Raw genomic sequence first — 14,329 nt, 5'->3', positions numbered from 1 at the left:
GGATGCTGAGAGGCTCAGGAAACAAGAAGAAAGGCTGAAGGAAATGAATTGATGTAATGTGTGGAAGAGAAGGCTGAGGCAAGGACAAGGAGGAAAACATTGCAGTTCATCATTGCACATCATCAAGTGCCCAAGGGGTCATTCTGAAGAAGGCTATGGCCATAGTGAACAGGGCAGGATATAAAGGATTTGAAATTTAAAAAAACCCCTGAAGTTAGGCTTTTGGATGATGTTAGGATCACATGCCACATGTGTGCCAGAACAGATTGCTAGGGAATGGCACAATCCCCATCACTGGAGGTCTTTAAGGAAAGGTTTCACAAACATGTCAGAACAGGTACTGTTGATCCTTCCAGATTTGCAGTGAGGGAAAACTATGGCTTTAGCTAATTGTAAGCAAACACATGTAGGTGGCACACAGCAGAAGTGGAAGTCAGTGTTTGTGCCATGTTTGCCAGCAGGCACTGGGTTTCTGCATCAAAGCCTGCAAGGTGCCAGCCCTGGACCTGCCCTCAGGGGTTAATGCAGAACAGAAAGCTTAAGCAAAACAGGGAAGAGAAAGGAAAGATACAGAACTAGGGAAGGGAATGTTTTTTGTGTCAGGACTCAGCACAAAGGGTGATGGTTTGCAGTTCCTGGAGGCACTTCCAGGGTGTGTTCATTGCCGCCATGGTGACCTGGGCAATGGAGAGCAGGGAAAGAGTCCTCATGCTTTGAATACATGGGACGTCCAGCTCTTTCCTCAGCACATCTCCATTCATAAAAGGGGTCAGTATTGTTTCTACTACAAAGATGAGGACACAAGGCCTCCTGTAGGTGAAGGGACTCCCCTATGTCATGCAGCGGGCTGGAGAGGGACCACAGTGAAATTGGGGCAACAATTTCACTGCTCTAATTCCCAGCATGTGCTGCCCCTATGACTAGGAGTGTGGAGGAATGGTCAGAAACCATGTGCTGGCATGAACAGCAGTGACCAAGAGAAGAAAGAAAATAATGGGGAAACTGATGGTGGCAGGAAGAGGCTGATGCCCTGGGTGTCCGGGGAAGCACAGCACGGAGTTCTGCCCTGTGGTCCCGAAGGAGTCGGCAGAAGTTTGCAAGGGGCTGCCTGGGTGGGGGAAGCCCTAACCCAAAGGTGAAGATGAGAAATGCTCCAAAGCTGCCGGGGCCGGCTGCGGGCCCCGAGGGGATGCGAGACAGGCCAGCAGAGGGGCTGGCGGGGCCGAGCGCGGTGCGGGGTCCCCCGCGGGCGGTGCCCCCCGGCCCGGGGGAGCGGGAGCGGCTCCGCAGGACCGCCCGCGGATGCCCCGTCCCCCCGCGGGAGGCAGCGCCGCCTCCGCCCCGCCGCAGCGGTGCCGCAGGCGCGGGGCCCCGGCGGGGAGGGGTTTCGCGGCCCCAGCCGGGGGCGGACGGGCGGCGGGGCCGTGTGTCCTGCCCTGCCGGGGAGGGCCCTGCGCAGCGCCGCCGCCGCTGCTCCCGCTCCGCGCACAATGGCGACTCCCAGCCCCAGCGGCGGCTCCGGGGGGAGCGGGAGCGGGCCCGGCCCGGGCGCCGCCGGCAGCAGCAGCAGCAGCAGCATGCAGGGTAAGCACCGCCGGCCCGGGCAGCGCCGGGCCGTGCTGGGCCGCAGCCGCCGCAGGTCTCGCCCTGCCCGGGCCGTGGGGACCCCCGGGCGCTGCCGTTCGCGCCCCCCGCGCTGGGCCGCGGCCGTGCAGCGGCGCTGCCCGCGGGAATCCCCGGCCCCGGCTCGGCCCGGCCCCGGCGGCCCCGCTCCGGGCCTGCCCCGCTGGCGGCCTGGCCGCGCCCGGCGCGCTCGGCGGGAGGAAGCGCGGCCCTGGCCCTGCTCGCCGGGGCTGCCGGGGCGCAGGGCCTGCCCGGAGCTCGGCCCCGGCCGCCGGGACAAAGGCCGGGCTGGACGCGGCTCCGGCCTCTCCCGGCGGGGAACGGTTCTGCGGCCGCTGGGGGTGAGCGGTGCAGGCCGCGGCTGCAGCAGCAGCAGCAGCATCCCTGGGGGCGCCGGCCGGAGCGAAGTGCGCTGGGGGCGGCCCGTGCCCGCAGGAGCCCCGCGGGGCGGCCGGGCTGGGGCTGCGGCACCGCGGCACTGCCCCGGCCAGCCCGGCCCTCCGCCTCCGCGCTGGGCTTTTCTCGAGACGAACGCTTGAGTGAAATCAGTTCAGCGCGAACTTGCCGTTCAGTTTCATTCAGTTCCGTTCCGTTCCGTTCCGATGGAAATTTACAGTGCTGCAGCGGGTCGTGTTGGTTTCCACCGGCACTTGTTGATGGTTGAGCAGCCTTGCAAAAACGATGGATATTTGCTTTTCAGAAAGGCCTCAGCAAACCCTTTGAGTTTCGCCTTTAAAGTTAGAGCACTGGAATGTGCTCTCTGCTTGAAAAAGATTTTAGGCCTTATTAGGCTGAGGTGGCACAGTGCTAGTTTGTTTGTTTGTTTGTTTGTTTGTTTAAATTAAATACAGGGATGGTAATACTAAAGAAGCAGTTTACCCTGTTTTGGGACCAGGAAAAGGAAAGGTTGCTCTCTCTGTGACAGAAGTGTGGGTACTGTTGTGAAATAATGTTTGTCACTGTTATTTGCCATATTCTGTGTTGTTCCTGGTATAGACTGTGCTGAGACTGGTGGGGACTTGTTTGGGCAGAGAACTGATGGTTAAACTGAAGAGCTTGATATATTTGGAGTAAAAAGATGAATTATGGCTCCTTGTAGCTTCCCGTGCATGAAGGATTGGGTACCTTTTGGGTACCAAAAAGGTACCCAATCCTTCATGCAGGGGAATGAAGGGCCTTGTCAAGCTAGTATTATCCATTTTTCAAAAACCTGAATCACAGGCTTTGTTCATTAAGTGCATGGATTAAAAACTTTACCATGATATGCCAAAACAGTTGTGAGTTTATAAGAACAAGCCTTGTTCTTGTAGTGCAGTTAAAACCCTCAATGTTGCCTGTTGTATTTCCACCTGATCCATTTCTCATATTTGAGTTGTTCCTCTGAATCACCTGTGTCTTCCAAGGCTGAGAGTTGGTTTTGCACCCTGGCACCTGTGGTGCCCTGTGAGTTTGTGGTGATGCAGCATCTGCATGCTGTGTCCAGTGGAAGAAGGGCACTTGGTTCTGCTCTAGCTGGTTAAGGTGACTGTTTAAATACGGATTTAGGACCGTGGGCCAGGGTGATGATGCCCAAGTGCTGGTGGCTTTCCCTGAGGTAACAGGTGAGTCTTCAGATATCCCAGGAGGAGCTGTGTGTGGGATCCTGGCTGGGCTCTGGAGCAGCAGGTTGCTGGGACATGCAAGAAACCGTCCCAGGAGCAGCTGTGCTGCCCCAGCACCTGGGTGGGATGGGAAGGGGCTGGACATGGCTGCAGGTGGTGTGCAGGCTGCTGGGACAGCTCTGGCTGCTCTCCAAGATGCACAGTGCCCTTGCCCACAACATGAGTTCCTGCTGATGCCAAGGCAAGCTGAGCTGAACAAAGAAAACCCCACAAAAGTTTTGAGCGTTCTGCAGGTTGGGAAGCCCAGCTTGTGCTTGTGGTGGGGCTGGGCAGGCACTGGAGCAAGGGAGGTGCAGGAATGCATTGCTGGGTGGGGAGAAGAGTAGGTAGGACTGCATCAGTGTCGATTTAATTGGCTTAAACAGCATGACAAGGTGGAGCAGGGAAGTCATTAAGCTGGAAGCAAGTAATTATATTAAAAAAAAAAAAAAGTTTTGCTCAGTTAGTTTTCAGCCACAAACTCTCTGACCTGGCTTGTGCAACTGCTTCTGCAAAGGAGGTGGGAGTGGGACAGGGTGGAACTCCTGTGCCAAAGGACTGTGCCAGTGCTCCCCTGGTTGCTTTTGGAGACCTTGCCCAGAGGCTATGTGCTTGGGCAAGCTCACCTGAGGTGAGAGTCCCTTGCAGGAGGTTTCTGTTCTGTGTCAAGGCTGGCAGTTTTGTAAGGAGTGTCAGCTGTCAGGGCATTCATCAGGGCCTGGGGATAGGGAAGAGTTGTGAGGATGGTGGTACAGGGGAGAAGTCTTCAGAGGAATCAAGGCCCATCACATTGATGTCCAGGGCAAGGGCACCAGGTCCAGAAGGTCTCTGCTGCTGACCACCCAGTTTTGGTTTTAATTCTGTATCCTACACCATTTCTGATGCACACAGGCTAAAGTCCTCCAGGTGACAATGCAGTAGTGAAGGGACACTGCCCTGTCCCTGTGCTGGGCTCACTGTGCAGCCATGGCTCTCAAGCCTGATGATCAAGCAAGGGGTTGCTTCAGGCCTTATTATTATTCACCCTTATTCTGCATGCCCCAGCTTCACTCTCATGTCTTCTCTTGGCTACCTGGATCAGCTGCCCATGCCAAAGGACCTGGAGCTTCATTTCTTCCCAAAGAGTCCCCTGACCAGTGCAGTTCATGGTGCTGTGTTCAAGGCACAGCTTGGAGATGAAGGAGAGCTGGAATTCTGAGTATTAAAATAGATCCTATTCAGTAATTTTTAAATGTCTGTTGCATGCACACTAAATCAAGTCTGTCCAGATGCTGGTGACTGGTGGTGTGAAGAGTTGTTCTTACTCATGTGTAATGTTGAAGTTCAGGAACAGTCCTGAGTATTTAGTGTCCTGGATGTTTTGTGCAAGAAACAGATTCTGTGAAAGTAGGATACCTTTGATGGTGATTTAAGGAAAAACCAGCACCCAAACTGTAATTGGAGTAATTTTGTGTTTCTCTCATTGCCAAAATTAGTAATAGTCATTACTGCTAACATTACTCAGAAAATGGTAATTTGAAGAATAGTGGTGTGAAATCTAGAAATGTAGTTTGTTCCAAGGCATAGGGAGAATTTTGATTCTAATTAAAACCTGTGGAGTCACTCATCCTAACTACAGTGCCAAAGAGGAACTGGAACCACTTATAACTGATGGTTATGGAATCAGCTCAGCTGCACTGGGCACTCAGGAAGACTGGAGGCAACTGGGACTTCTCCAAATACTCACTGCCTGGTTTGCTCTGATGTCTTTAAAAAGCAAAGCAGAGCTACTGCGTGTGTCTTCTCAGAGTGTACATCATGGCTCAGATGTGTTGGGTGGGAATTCCTGACCAGAATTTGGGATTCTCAGTTCCCTTCATGTGTCTGTGGTCCCATTTGCTCCCTCATTCGTGTCTTTGCCCTCTTCATCTGACTCCAGCCATTTTAGCAAAAAATCAGAGGAGCTGTGTCTCTGGTGAGAGAGTCCTTTGTGGGTATGAGGCAGGGAGCCTGGCCAGGGAGGTTGTTAAGAGGTGTCTGAGTGCATGAGGAGATGAGCTAGAGTCCCTCTCTTACCCTTGGGTGCCATTCATGACATCAGGGGTTTACTGAAATTGGGTGATCGCTTCCTATTTACAAGGAAACACTGTCCTGTACCTTTTTTCTGGCAGAAAAGAGCTGCTGGGAGGCTTTTTGAGAGGTCAGGAATTGTTCATGTTTGGGATGGACTCTGTCAGTCAGTGTGGTCAGGTGAATTTGCTGTGGGTGTGTGATGTGCACAGTGGGGTAGTGGTGGCTCCTGCACACAGCACTGGCAGAAGCTGAATATTGCTTGAAACCATTTGTGGGCTTGCTGCCACCAGACTGATCCTCATTGTGGGAATTCAGTAAAGAGATGCCATGGCTCCCATGTCCTCCTCTGTTTCTTGCTGCCTTGGTGAGTGCATGGGGTGACTGGGGCTGCTCCCCTCAGTGGAATTATCAAGCCATGTGTGTTAGCAGACAGCACTGATGCAGGCTGACTCTGGCAGATTGATGGGTGTATGTCTACTTGGACATATTTGCATTTGTTAAGAGCAATAAAAGTTGTGTGGTGAGCAAATCAGTGTATTTTAGTTCATTTGTGCCCCCAGTTTATTCCTGTATGGTCCTTATGGCCATGTCTGCTTTGTGTTTGAGTCTTGGTGTAAGTTTGTGTGTGTAGGGTTGTGTTGGTACGTGGGCAGATGGTTTTGCATTTTGCCTTTCTATTTTGTTTTACTTTTAATCAATTGATGGTTTTGATATGTCTGTTTTCCTGGTAAAGGGGCAGCCCAAAAGTATTAGTCTCCTCAGATGCTGGGAGGTTTTTTCAGTTATTTTATGCTGATTTGAGGAAGCCACGAGGTGTGGAAGTCACACTGTTGCACATCAAAATGAGAGTTATCCTGCAAGAGAAAGATGGGTTTTGTGAGGAAGCAGAAAAAGCCAAAATGTGTGCTTTCCAAACTTCATTTTGTTGAGGAGTCCCTGAAATGAAATTTGTGTGTATGCAGTGAAGCACTGATTACAGGAATCTTGTGTAACCATATCAAGCTCTGAGTGTATCAAACACACATAAACAGCTTTTTTGCATCATACAGCTTTGAAGTTGGATCTCTTCTGTTGGATTTACGTTTGATAAGATTTTGTGTGGAAGAAAATGTGGAGGTCTGTTTCTTGGTGGAGGAATCACGTTACCTGTTGTAGCCTTTGGAGACTGGAAAGGAAAACTGTGTGAGGGGAAGAAGCTGTGCAGGGTATTTGTGTAGTGTTCTGCCCTGTGGGTAGGAACTGGCAGCAAATATCCATCTCCAGGCTCCACTGAAGTGCTGTTTATAAAGAAGGTATAAAAATCTCTGGATGTGATGCTTCTGGCATCCTCTCAAAGGCTGGAGGGCACTGGTCTGGAGCAGCATTGGGCAGGTGCTGCTGATGTTCCCTGCTCTCATGTACCTCATTTGAAATGAGCTTCATTGCATTTAAAATGCCTCCTTAGATGTGCATGTGTGTCTTGCCCTTCTGCCTTGTACTCAGACAGCAGCATCCACTCAGGAAGGTGGGGATTGCTATGCTGCAGCAGCAGGCTGAGGAGAACCTGCCTGATACTGGCAGTTGAGCCTTTTCACTGTGGTTCAGGAAGTATCACCTTGGGATATTGGCTTCTTCATGGATATTCTGGTCAGGATAGATTATTTTTATTATTGCACAGTGTTGTCTGCTGCCTTTGGAGAGATGGACAAATGTTTTGGGGATTCCTTTGATGATCCTGGTCATTTATGGTTGCTGGGCTGTAACATCTCTTCTGCAATGAAGAGTCCCTCTGATGACACTCATTCAAAAGAAACTTTGTCTTTAAGTATTTGCCTAGGGGTTGATGCATTTTTAAACTGTTTTTATATCAGTTTGGCTGATTTCTGGTTTTTGGTTCTGCCTGTGCAGTTCTGCTGCTGCTCCCTTGGCCAATACCTTCAGTAATGTGAATCTTCCACTGTGTTATTCCAGGCTGCTGGCGTTCCCTGCAAAGGGCTTTTGTCTCTCTTCTGGGTACTCAGGTTTCTTTTCATGTTGTGGATTTGTTTGATTGTAGAAGGGATGTGTGAGCAAGGGGTAAATGACAGCACAGTGCCTGTTGAGCACGGAAAAATGCCTTTCAAAAAGGTGTGTTACTGTAGCTTGTTTACTTCATGTGCAGTGGTTACTCATGGTAAATCCCTGGAGAGGGACACTTCACCTGGGTTTCTTCAGTTCAGCTCATAGATAAGTTGAGTATTGTGTCTCTGCTAGGCTGAGAATGGAACAGCTTTTGCATGTTCATTGTCCCTCTGGTTTGCAGGATGTCTGCAACGTGAGATTGAGGCTCACCCCTTGCAGTTGGCACTGACGTGGCTGTCAAAATATTGAAATACTTGATTATCCAAATCAATGAGAAGGAAAGTGCCCGTGAAGGTGCTGAGGGGTTAAGCCATTGTTCATAAAGTGTGAAATGCAGGGAGAGTGGGTTTCATCTCATTCTCCTGGGACAGGATTGCAGGGAGGATTTGTGCAGCCTTGGATCTTTGGTTTTTACTCTTGGTTATGTTAGCGTCTGAACAAGACAAAATAATTTTTGCTGTGACTCTGCACACTGTTTTCTACCCCCACCCACGTGTTTGTACTGCTGCTGAGTGGTTGGACAAGTTATCTCAGTTACAGGTCTCTTGCTGAGGTTTGCTAGGTGGATTTATGTAAACTGTATATGAGATGCTTGGAAAACTGCCAGTGCAGGTGACACCTCATGTGGCAGCCTGTCAGAGGGGTGCTCCTGTGCTAGCAGCATTGAAGTGACTGCAAGAGCTGCTGTGGATCTTTTATATACATGAACCTTTAGCACACACATCTGTTTGTTCACCTTGTAGCATGTCCCATGTTGGACCATGTTTGTCTTCTTGCCTCATGCGTGGTCCCAGCTCAGGACCTGTTTTCCCTCTTTGGAACTGTGTCTGAGTGAATTGGCCTTTTTCCTGAGACCCTGAAGCTGAAGGGAAGGATAGACTGCAGGGAGATTTGCAGTAGGAGAGACTTGAACTAACTCCTGTGATTTAACACGGTAAACTCAGAGCATCCAGAGGACAGTAGGGATGTGTTTTAAACCAAAGTGTGTAAAAGAATACTGACAAACTTTGGCAGCCAAAATACATTTGGAAATAATATAAGGAGGGAAGGGAGAGTTGAAAACTTGCTCTGCCTCAGCAGTGAAGTTTTGTCAGCCTGAACATTTGTGTTTTGGAACTGGTGTTCTGGACAGTCTGTGGTGCTGACTTTGGTTCTAAACTTTTATTTTATGTTACACTAGTCTGGTTCTTATGGTCATCTGCAATCTTACTGGGTTCACATTTGTTTGAGGGGTAGCTTTAGATCTTGAAGCTCCCCATGATGTACATTCCTGGTCTGCTTAGGTGGCTGTTTCTTCAAGATGAGTCCTGCAGTTCATGCAGGTGTAACATGTCTGTGTCTCCTCGTGGTTAGATGGAAAGGTGCAAACGTGGTTTTTATCAGATGTCACAGGTTTGTTTAAGCACAGTCCCAGTGGAGCTCTCTGCAGCCCTGTTGGGTGCCTGCTTCATGCCTGCACAGATCCTTTGTGGGGCATGTGAGGGATCATTGGCCTGGATTTGCATCAGGAGTATCATGTGATGCTGCAGAGCATCTTCCAAAATGTGTGACCTTGACACCTCAGGCTGTACCCTCGGTGCAGAGATCTCTGCTATTGCTGTTAGTGAGGAAACACAACACAGCACGGTGTTGCCAAGTATCACTGCCCGTTTCTCTCCTGTTTCTCCTCTCAGGTGAGCTGACCTGTCGTGCACATTGGCGGTACAGTGACAGTGTTCAGTGGGTATGAGCATCAAGGGAGATGGGAGTATGTGTATTGCACAAATTGTGTATTTATTAGCTGCCAAATTGAGTTCCTCTTCTGCAAATCAAAGCCTTGGTGTTTGCCCTTTACTGGAGGCAGGGCGAGCCCTCCAGGAAGCAGACAGCTCTGCTGCTCCTGGAGCAAACAAAGAGTCCAAGCGCCAGGAATTAGTCTGTGTTTTGAATAATTTATCTGATCTTTCTGAGGTGCTTCGGGAGATGCCCTGTGGCGTAAGGAGCACAGCTGTTGGGAGCAGACAGCTGAGCTGAACGGGAGTTTATCCTTTATCCCTTTTTGTCTAGGCTTATTTTTTTTCTCTGGACCAGAAGGGTTGTGTGGTTTGCTTTGGACCTAATTCTCTGGAAGTGGGTCTCTGAAGTGAATTAGCTATCACTTTGCTTTTGGACCAGAAAGCAAAGTGTTTGTACTTTGAAGAGGTTTGTGGACAGAGATAAAACAGTTTCCTTTAAAAACATATGGCTGTGTTGTTTGACCTGGGAGGGGTTGTGGACTAAGATGAAAGCAGTGCGTTTGGAAATCTCTTTGGGGAGCAGTGGGACCATGTCCGAGTTTTCCTGTAGAGACCAGTTCCTCTCCTGAGCACTCAGTTCAGGACTTGGCCTCATGCCAGACTCTGGAAACCTCATCCCACCTTTGCTATCCTCTTGTTTTCCCTTGTCCCACTCAGAAACCTGCATGGGCAGAAAGTAGGAAGGGGGAGGATGGTCAGAATGGCTTTGTACAATGCTGGCCAGGAGATGAGGAGATGTTCTTCAGGGTCCTTTTTGCCTTGGGGTAGCTGCAGCAATCAGTGTGTGGAAAGTTGGCTATTGGCATGTCAGCTTTTAGAGCTGGTTTGCTTTGTGATTTGAGGAAGAGGTCAGCTTTCTGATCTGATCTAGCCCAGCTGTTGTCACTAGAAAGTGTGACAGTAAGGTGTAAGTTAGTATGCAAGTTTACATAGAGGAGTTGTGAATGAGCTCAGACTTGTGTTGGAAGAAGAAAGGGTTGGATGCAAAGGTTTAGATATGTGCTGTTTTAAGCAGCAGCTTGGCAGTTGAGTTCTTTCTGCACTGGAGCCACATGTTGTGGAATATCTGAACAAGCCTGCCAGCATTCTCCTGGAAATGCAAAATCTATTTTAAAATATATTTCTAATTAATGTATTTCTTTTTGAGAAGAATTGGAGTAATAGCCTGGAGCTTATCTGTCCAGCTGGTTATGCCAGAGTCATAAATAGCCAGATTGGCTTTTTATGGGTTAAGTTTTGCCACTGTGTATCAGTGCTAGATGTCATGGGGCTAAGAACAAAAATTTATTCTCTGGCCTGTTTCTGTGGTTTCATCCCTGCTGATCCTGCTGATGAGGACTGCAGCTGAGCAGATGGGAGAGGGATCTTGTCAGTAAGTGTGGAAGTGGCAAAGATCGAGACAGGAGTGCTGGGAGCTGGTGTCTGAGGCCCATGTGTGCCTGTCTGGAGGGTCCTGGCTTCCCCATCAGGGCCATCATTTGGAATCTTCTGTGAGTTGAAGGAATTCCCAGTCTCATTTGTCAGTGTGGCTGCTTTTTTCCTGCCTTACAAAAATATGGGAAATGAAGAATGTGTGAATGCAGGGTTAATTTCAGTGAAGCCCTGCAATGTTTCTAGGTCTGGTAATTTGCTTTAATATAGACAGGCCTTAGTCAGGGCTGACTTGAATGGGAGCCTGGAACTGAACTGGCAGCAGGAGCCCTGCTTCATCATGAGCTGCCAAAAGTCTGAGTGGCACCCTGCCCCATAGCAGGGCACTGTGCTGCTCTCACAGCACCTGGGACACAGGCCAGGAGCCACTTGTCCACAGTGTTGTTTCCACGTAGTAAATAACAGCTTTCTGGGAAGGTTTGTGTAGGGTTTCCCTCCAGGGCTCAGTGGTACTCTGAGTTCAGCAGCAGAGCTCTGACTGCCCAGTGTTCTCAGAATAATCCTGTGCTGGCATGTCCTGACTCCTTGAGACCCAAACCAAACACAGATAGTGCTTTGTGACAGCATTCTTCAACAGGTTGATGTCCTTGCTGTTGAGCAATGCAGAAATTAATGGTGTAATAAGATTGGGGTCATCATCTTCCTGTCCCTTCAGCATTGTGTTCAAGAGTTTTGGGTTTAGCAACCAGCACAGCTTGCTCCATGACAGCTGAGCTGGTGGAGGGGAAGTTTGGGTCATCTTCATCCAGGCTGTCAGGACTTGCTGCTGCTTTACTGCCCAGCAGGAGCATTGACTCGTGCCAGGAGGAAATTGAGTGCTCTTCCAACCTTGATGATTCAATCCCAAGTATTGCAGTTGTTTTAGATGACTGTGGGTTTCATATGACCTGGTCCATGTTAGGGCTCAAAGAAATGCAAGAACCTTTGGAAATCTCTTTGAAAAGAGAAAAATAATGACATATAGCAAGACAGTGGAAGAATTGTGTCTGCACTGCATGGGCACACACATTCTGCTGGGACCAGCCAGAGCCCAGCTAATGCCCTTATCCCCTGCTGAGGGAACTGGCAAGCTGGGTGCCCAGGGATTCCTATGACAAGTTTAGTACTTTGTCTCCACTAGTTACCCCTTTCTACCTCATGCATAAGCATATCAGACTCCTCCTTAAAAACAGTTAGGACTTGGCTTTCAGTAGAGTATTTCAGTCATTAGCTGATAATACTCTTCCTGTTGCCACACCTTGGTGGTTTCATGGCACCTGTGTTGCTGTTGATCTGGCATCTTCAACATGCATGTGCTGCTCCCTCTGTAATGCCTGTGTCTCAGAGGTGTTTTAGGGTATGATGGTATTCCTGCCCTGGTGTGCCTTGGGCTAGGCAAGGAACCAGTCTCCTCTCCCCTTTCCAGCATATGGCTGCTCTGTTCCCACTGATGGGATGCTATTTGTGCTATCTTTGGAGTTCACATTGTCTCTGGGGTTTGTTGATGGTCTTGTATGGAGCAGAAAGCATGGGCAGCAAGGCCAGGTTGGTACACCTCAGCTTCCCCCCTTCTCAGATGCCTCTGAGGGCAGCAGCACCAGGAGCAGAGTGAAGCTGTGCTGGTGCCACAAGCAGAGATGACTCTTGCATTACTGACACAAAGTCATGCAGCTCCCACCTTCTCAGCAAAAGCTTGGGACTCCTGCTGTCCTGCAGAAGTTGAGCATCATAAACCATTGTGGTGAGCATGGGCCAGGCAGGCAGCAGGGCTGGCTCTGGCCACAGGCCACCCACAGGTGGCTGCAAAAGGGGAAAACTTCTTTGTGGTGCTGGGACAACCTTGCAGGAGGCAGGAGAGGACTCGTGGTGCTGTTGTGTGGGACAGTCAGTTTGTATGCAGGGCTGGTGCACTACATGGGATAGTCAGTTTGTAATGCAGGGCTTCCTCCTGGGAGCTTGGAGGGAGAAGGAGTTAATGGGGACAAGGGCAAGGGAAGAAGATAGCTGGATCAGAGTTGGGGCTAGTGGCTGATATTTTTGCAGCAGTCTTCTGTTACCCAGTGAGAGCACGGGGATTAGCTGGGCAGACTCTCAGGCTCCTTCCGGACTCAGGGTCCGCCTGCCCTCTGCACACCAGGAGAGCCTTTTTTACACAGACTTTCAAAATCCACTGCACTTGGGGAATTTTTATGGAGAGATTTTATGGTGCTTATTTCTTTAGCAGCGAAATTTTGTGTTTGCTCCTGGTTATTTACCCTAGTAAAAGGGTAAACAGCAAGGTTGCTGCTTCCTGAGAGTGCAGTGGTGCCAAATTCCTCATGCACATTGCTGTAGTGCCTGCATCCCAGAGCCTGCTGGATCACACCTGCCTCTTCCAAACGTTGGTGGCTCGGGTCCTTGTCACTGCTCAGACTGGGAGCTTTGCCATGACCTGCCCCTTATATCAAGCAAGGGATCTGTACCCAGGTCTGTAGTGTGGTTATCTGGTGTGATCTCTCTGTGATTAGGAAGAAATTCTTTGCTGGGGAAGAAATTATTCCCTATAAGGGTGATGAAGCCCTGGCACAGGCTGCCCAGAGCAGCTGTGGCTGCCCCTGGATCCCTGGAAGTGTCCAAGGCCAGACTGAATGGAGCTTGGAGCAACCTGGCATAGTGGGAGATATCCCTGCCATGGCAGGGGGTGGAATGAGATGGTCTTGAAAGTTTTCTCACCCAGTTTTGGCATTCTGTGAGTCTGGCTTGGCTGCTGGTGGGGGAGAAGAGGGGGCTGCAGGCAGAGCTGCTTGCCCAGGTTGCTGTTGTACAGGTGAGCTGTCACTGGCAGCACCTGTGGGGGAATTTCTGAAAAAGCCACTGTACACATCCTCCCTGCTCTGGGCAGGTGTCTCTGATGCAAGTGTGGAATGCTGTGCTCCACCAGATCTGGTCTTTTGCTGTGGTGGCAGGGCTGGAGGGCTGGGCTTCTCTGGGAAATTGCCTGGGCACGAGCAGCTGGACCATCTGTTTTAAAATATTGTTTAATATGGGCAGATTTCCTGCAAACTTTCAGCTTTCTGGGAATAAAACAATCTCTTCAGTCTTAAAGTTTGTTACTTTATGTGATACCCTGGTCCACTCCTTTCCTGCCAGATGCCAGTGTTTGTCCCCTGGGTCCTGATGATGGGACTGCTCTGTGTTCAAAGCAGTGCAGCCTAAAGTTTGATCGAAAAAATCCATTTTATTTATGATTTTAGAGCAAATGTCGAAAGATAAAAGGAGATTCTTAATGCTGGTGCTCTCCTTTGAGTGGATGGATGAGAAATGGTCTTTTACTTTAGGCTTTCAGAGAGGCTTCTGTGCAAAAGCACAAAGAGAAAGCTGTGCCTTTTTTTAGCATTATCTTTGCTTTTTTATCAATATTGGTACTGAGAATTTGCTTTTTCTTGCAACTAACCAGATACACCATTCTGTTCCTGAGAGAGCAACTGTTTCTCACATTGCTGCTGTAGCAAAAATTAATTAAGTCTTCTTAAAAGGTCACCAATTGTTGAGGTAGATCTGTGCCTTCTGCTTTGCCTGTGACATAAGGGTAGCACTATTTATTTCACTTTTTGGTTGGTTTTTTTTTTTTTCTTAAATCTGAATTGTAGAAATCTTGTGCCTTTGCATTTCTTTGAATTTACACAAAGATATTTTTGTTTTTACTCTGTAGGCAAATTTGTTGCAGCAATTTTAATATCTGAAGAGATA

General features: G+C 49.4%; 1 protein-coding gene across 3 annotated transcripts in view; it reads left to right on the top strand.

Moving 5' to 3' along the window:
• Positions 1-1,174: 1,174 nt before the first annotated feature.
• MAP2K4 (mitogen-activated protein kinase kinase 4) overlaps positions 1,175-14,329 on the top strand; it is a 63,748-nt gene continuing 50,593 nt past the window's right edge. For 2 of the 3 annotated variants that reach the window (XM_071452552.1, XM_071452551.1), the window contains exon 1: positions 1,453-1,584. In XM_071452552.1, coding sequence (XP_071308653.1) covers positions 1,491-1,584 — 94 coding nt within the window. In that variant the 5' untranslated portion in view covers positions 1,453-1,490. Of the gene's footprint in view, positions 1,585-14,329 lie in introns of all 3 variants that reach the window. The other variant, XM_071452549.1, reaches the window with a different exon arrangement.

Source organism: Agelaius tricolor, unplaced genomic scaffold (assembly GCF_023055355.1).
Source record: "Agelaius tricolor isolate 1412-34295 unplaced genomic scaffold, bAgeTri1.0.p SCAF_35, whole genome shotgun sequence".
In the NCBI taxonomy this organism is placed as follows: Eukaryota; Metazoa; Chordata; class Aves; order Passeriformes; family Icteridae; genus Agelaius; species Agelaius tricolor.
Note: the sequence above shows the minus strand (reverse complement) of the source record. Positions and strands in the feature narration are given on the sequence as shown.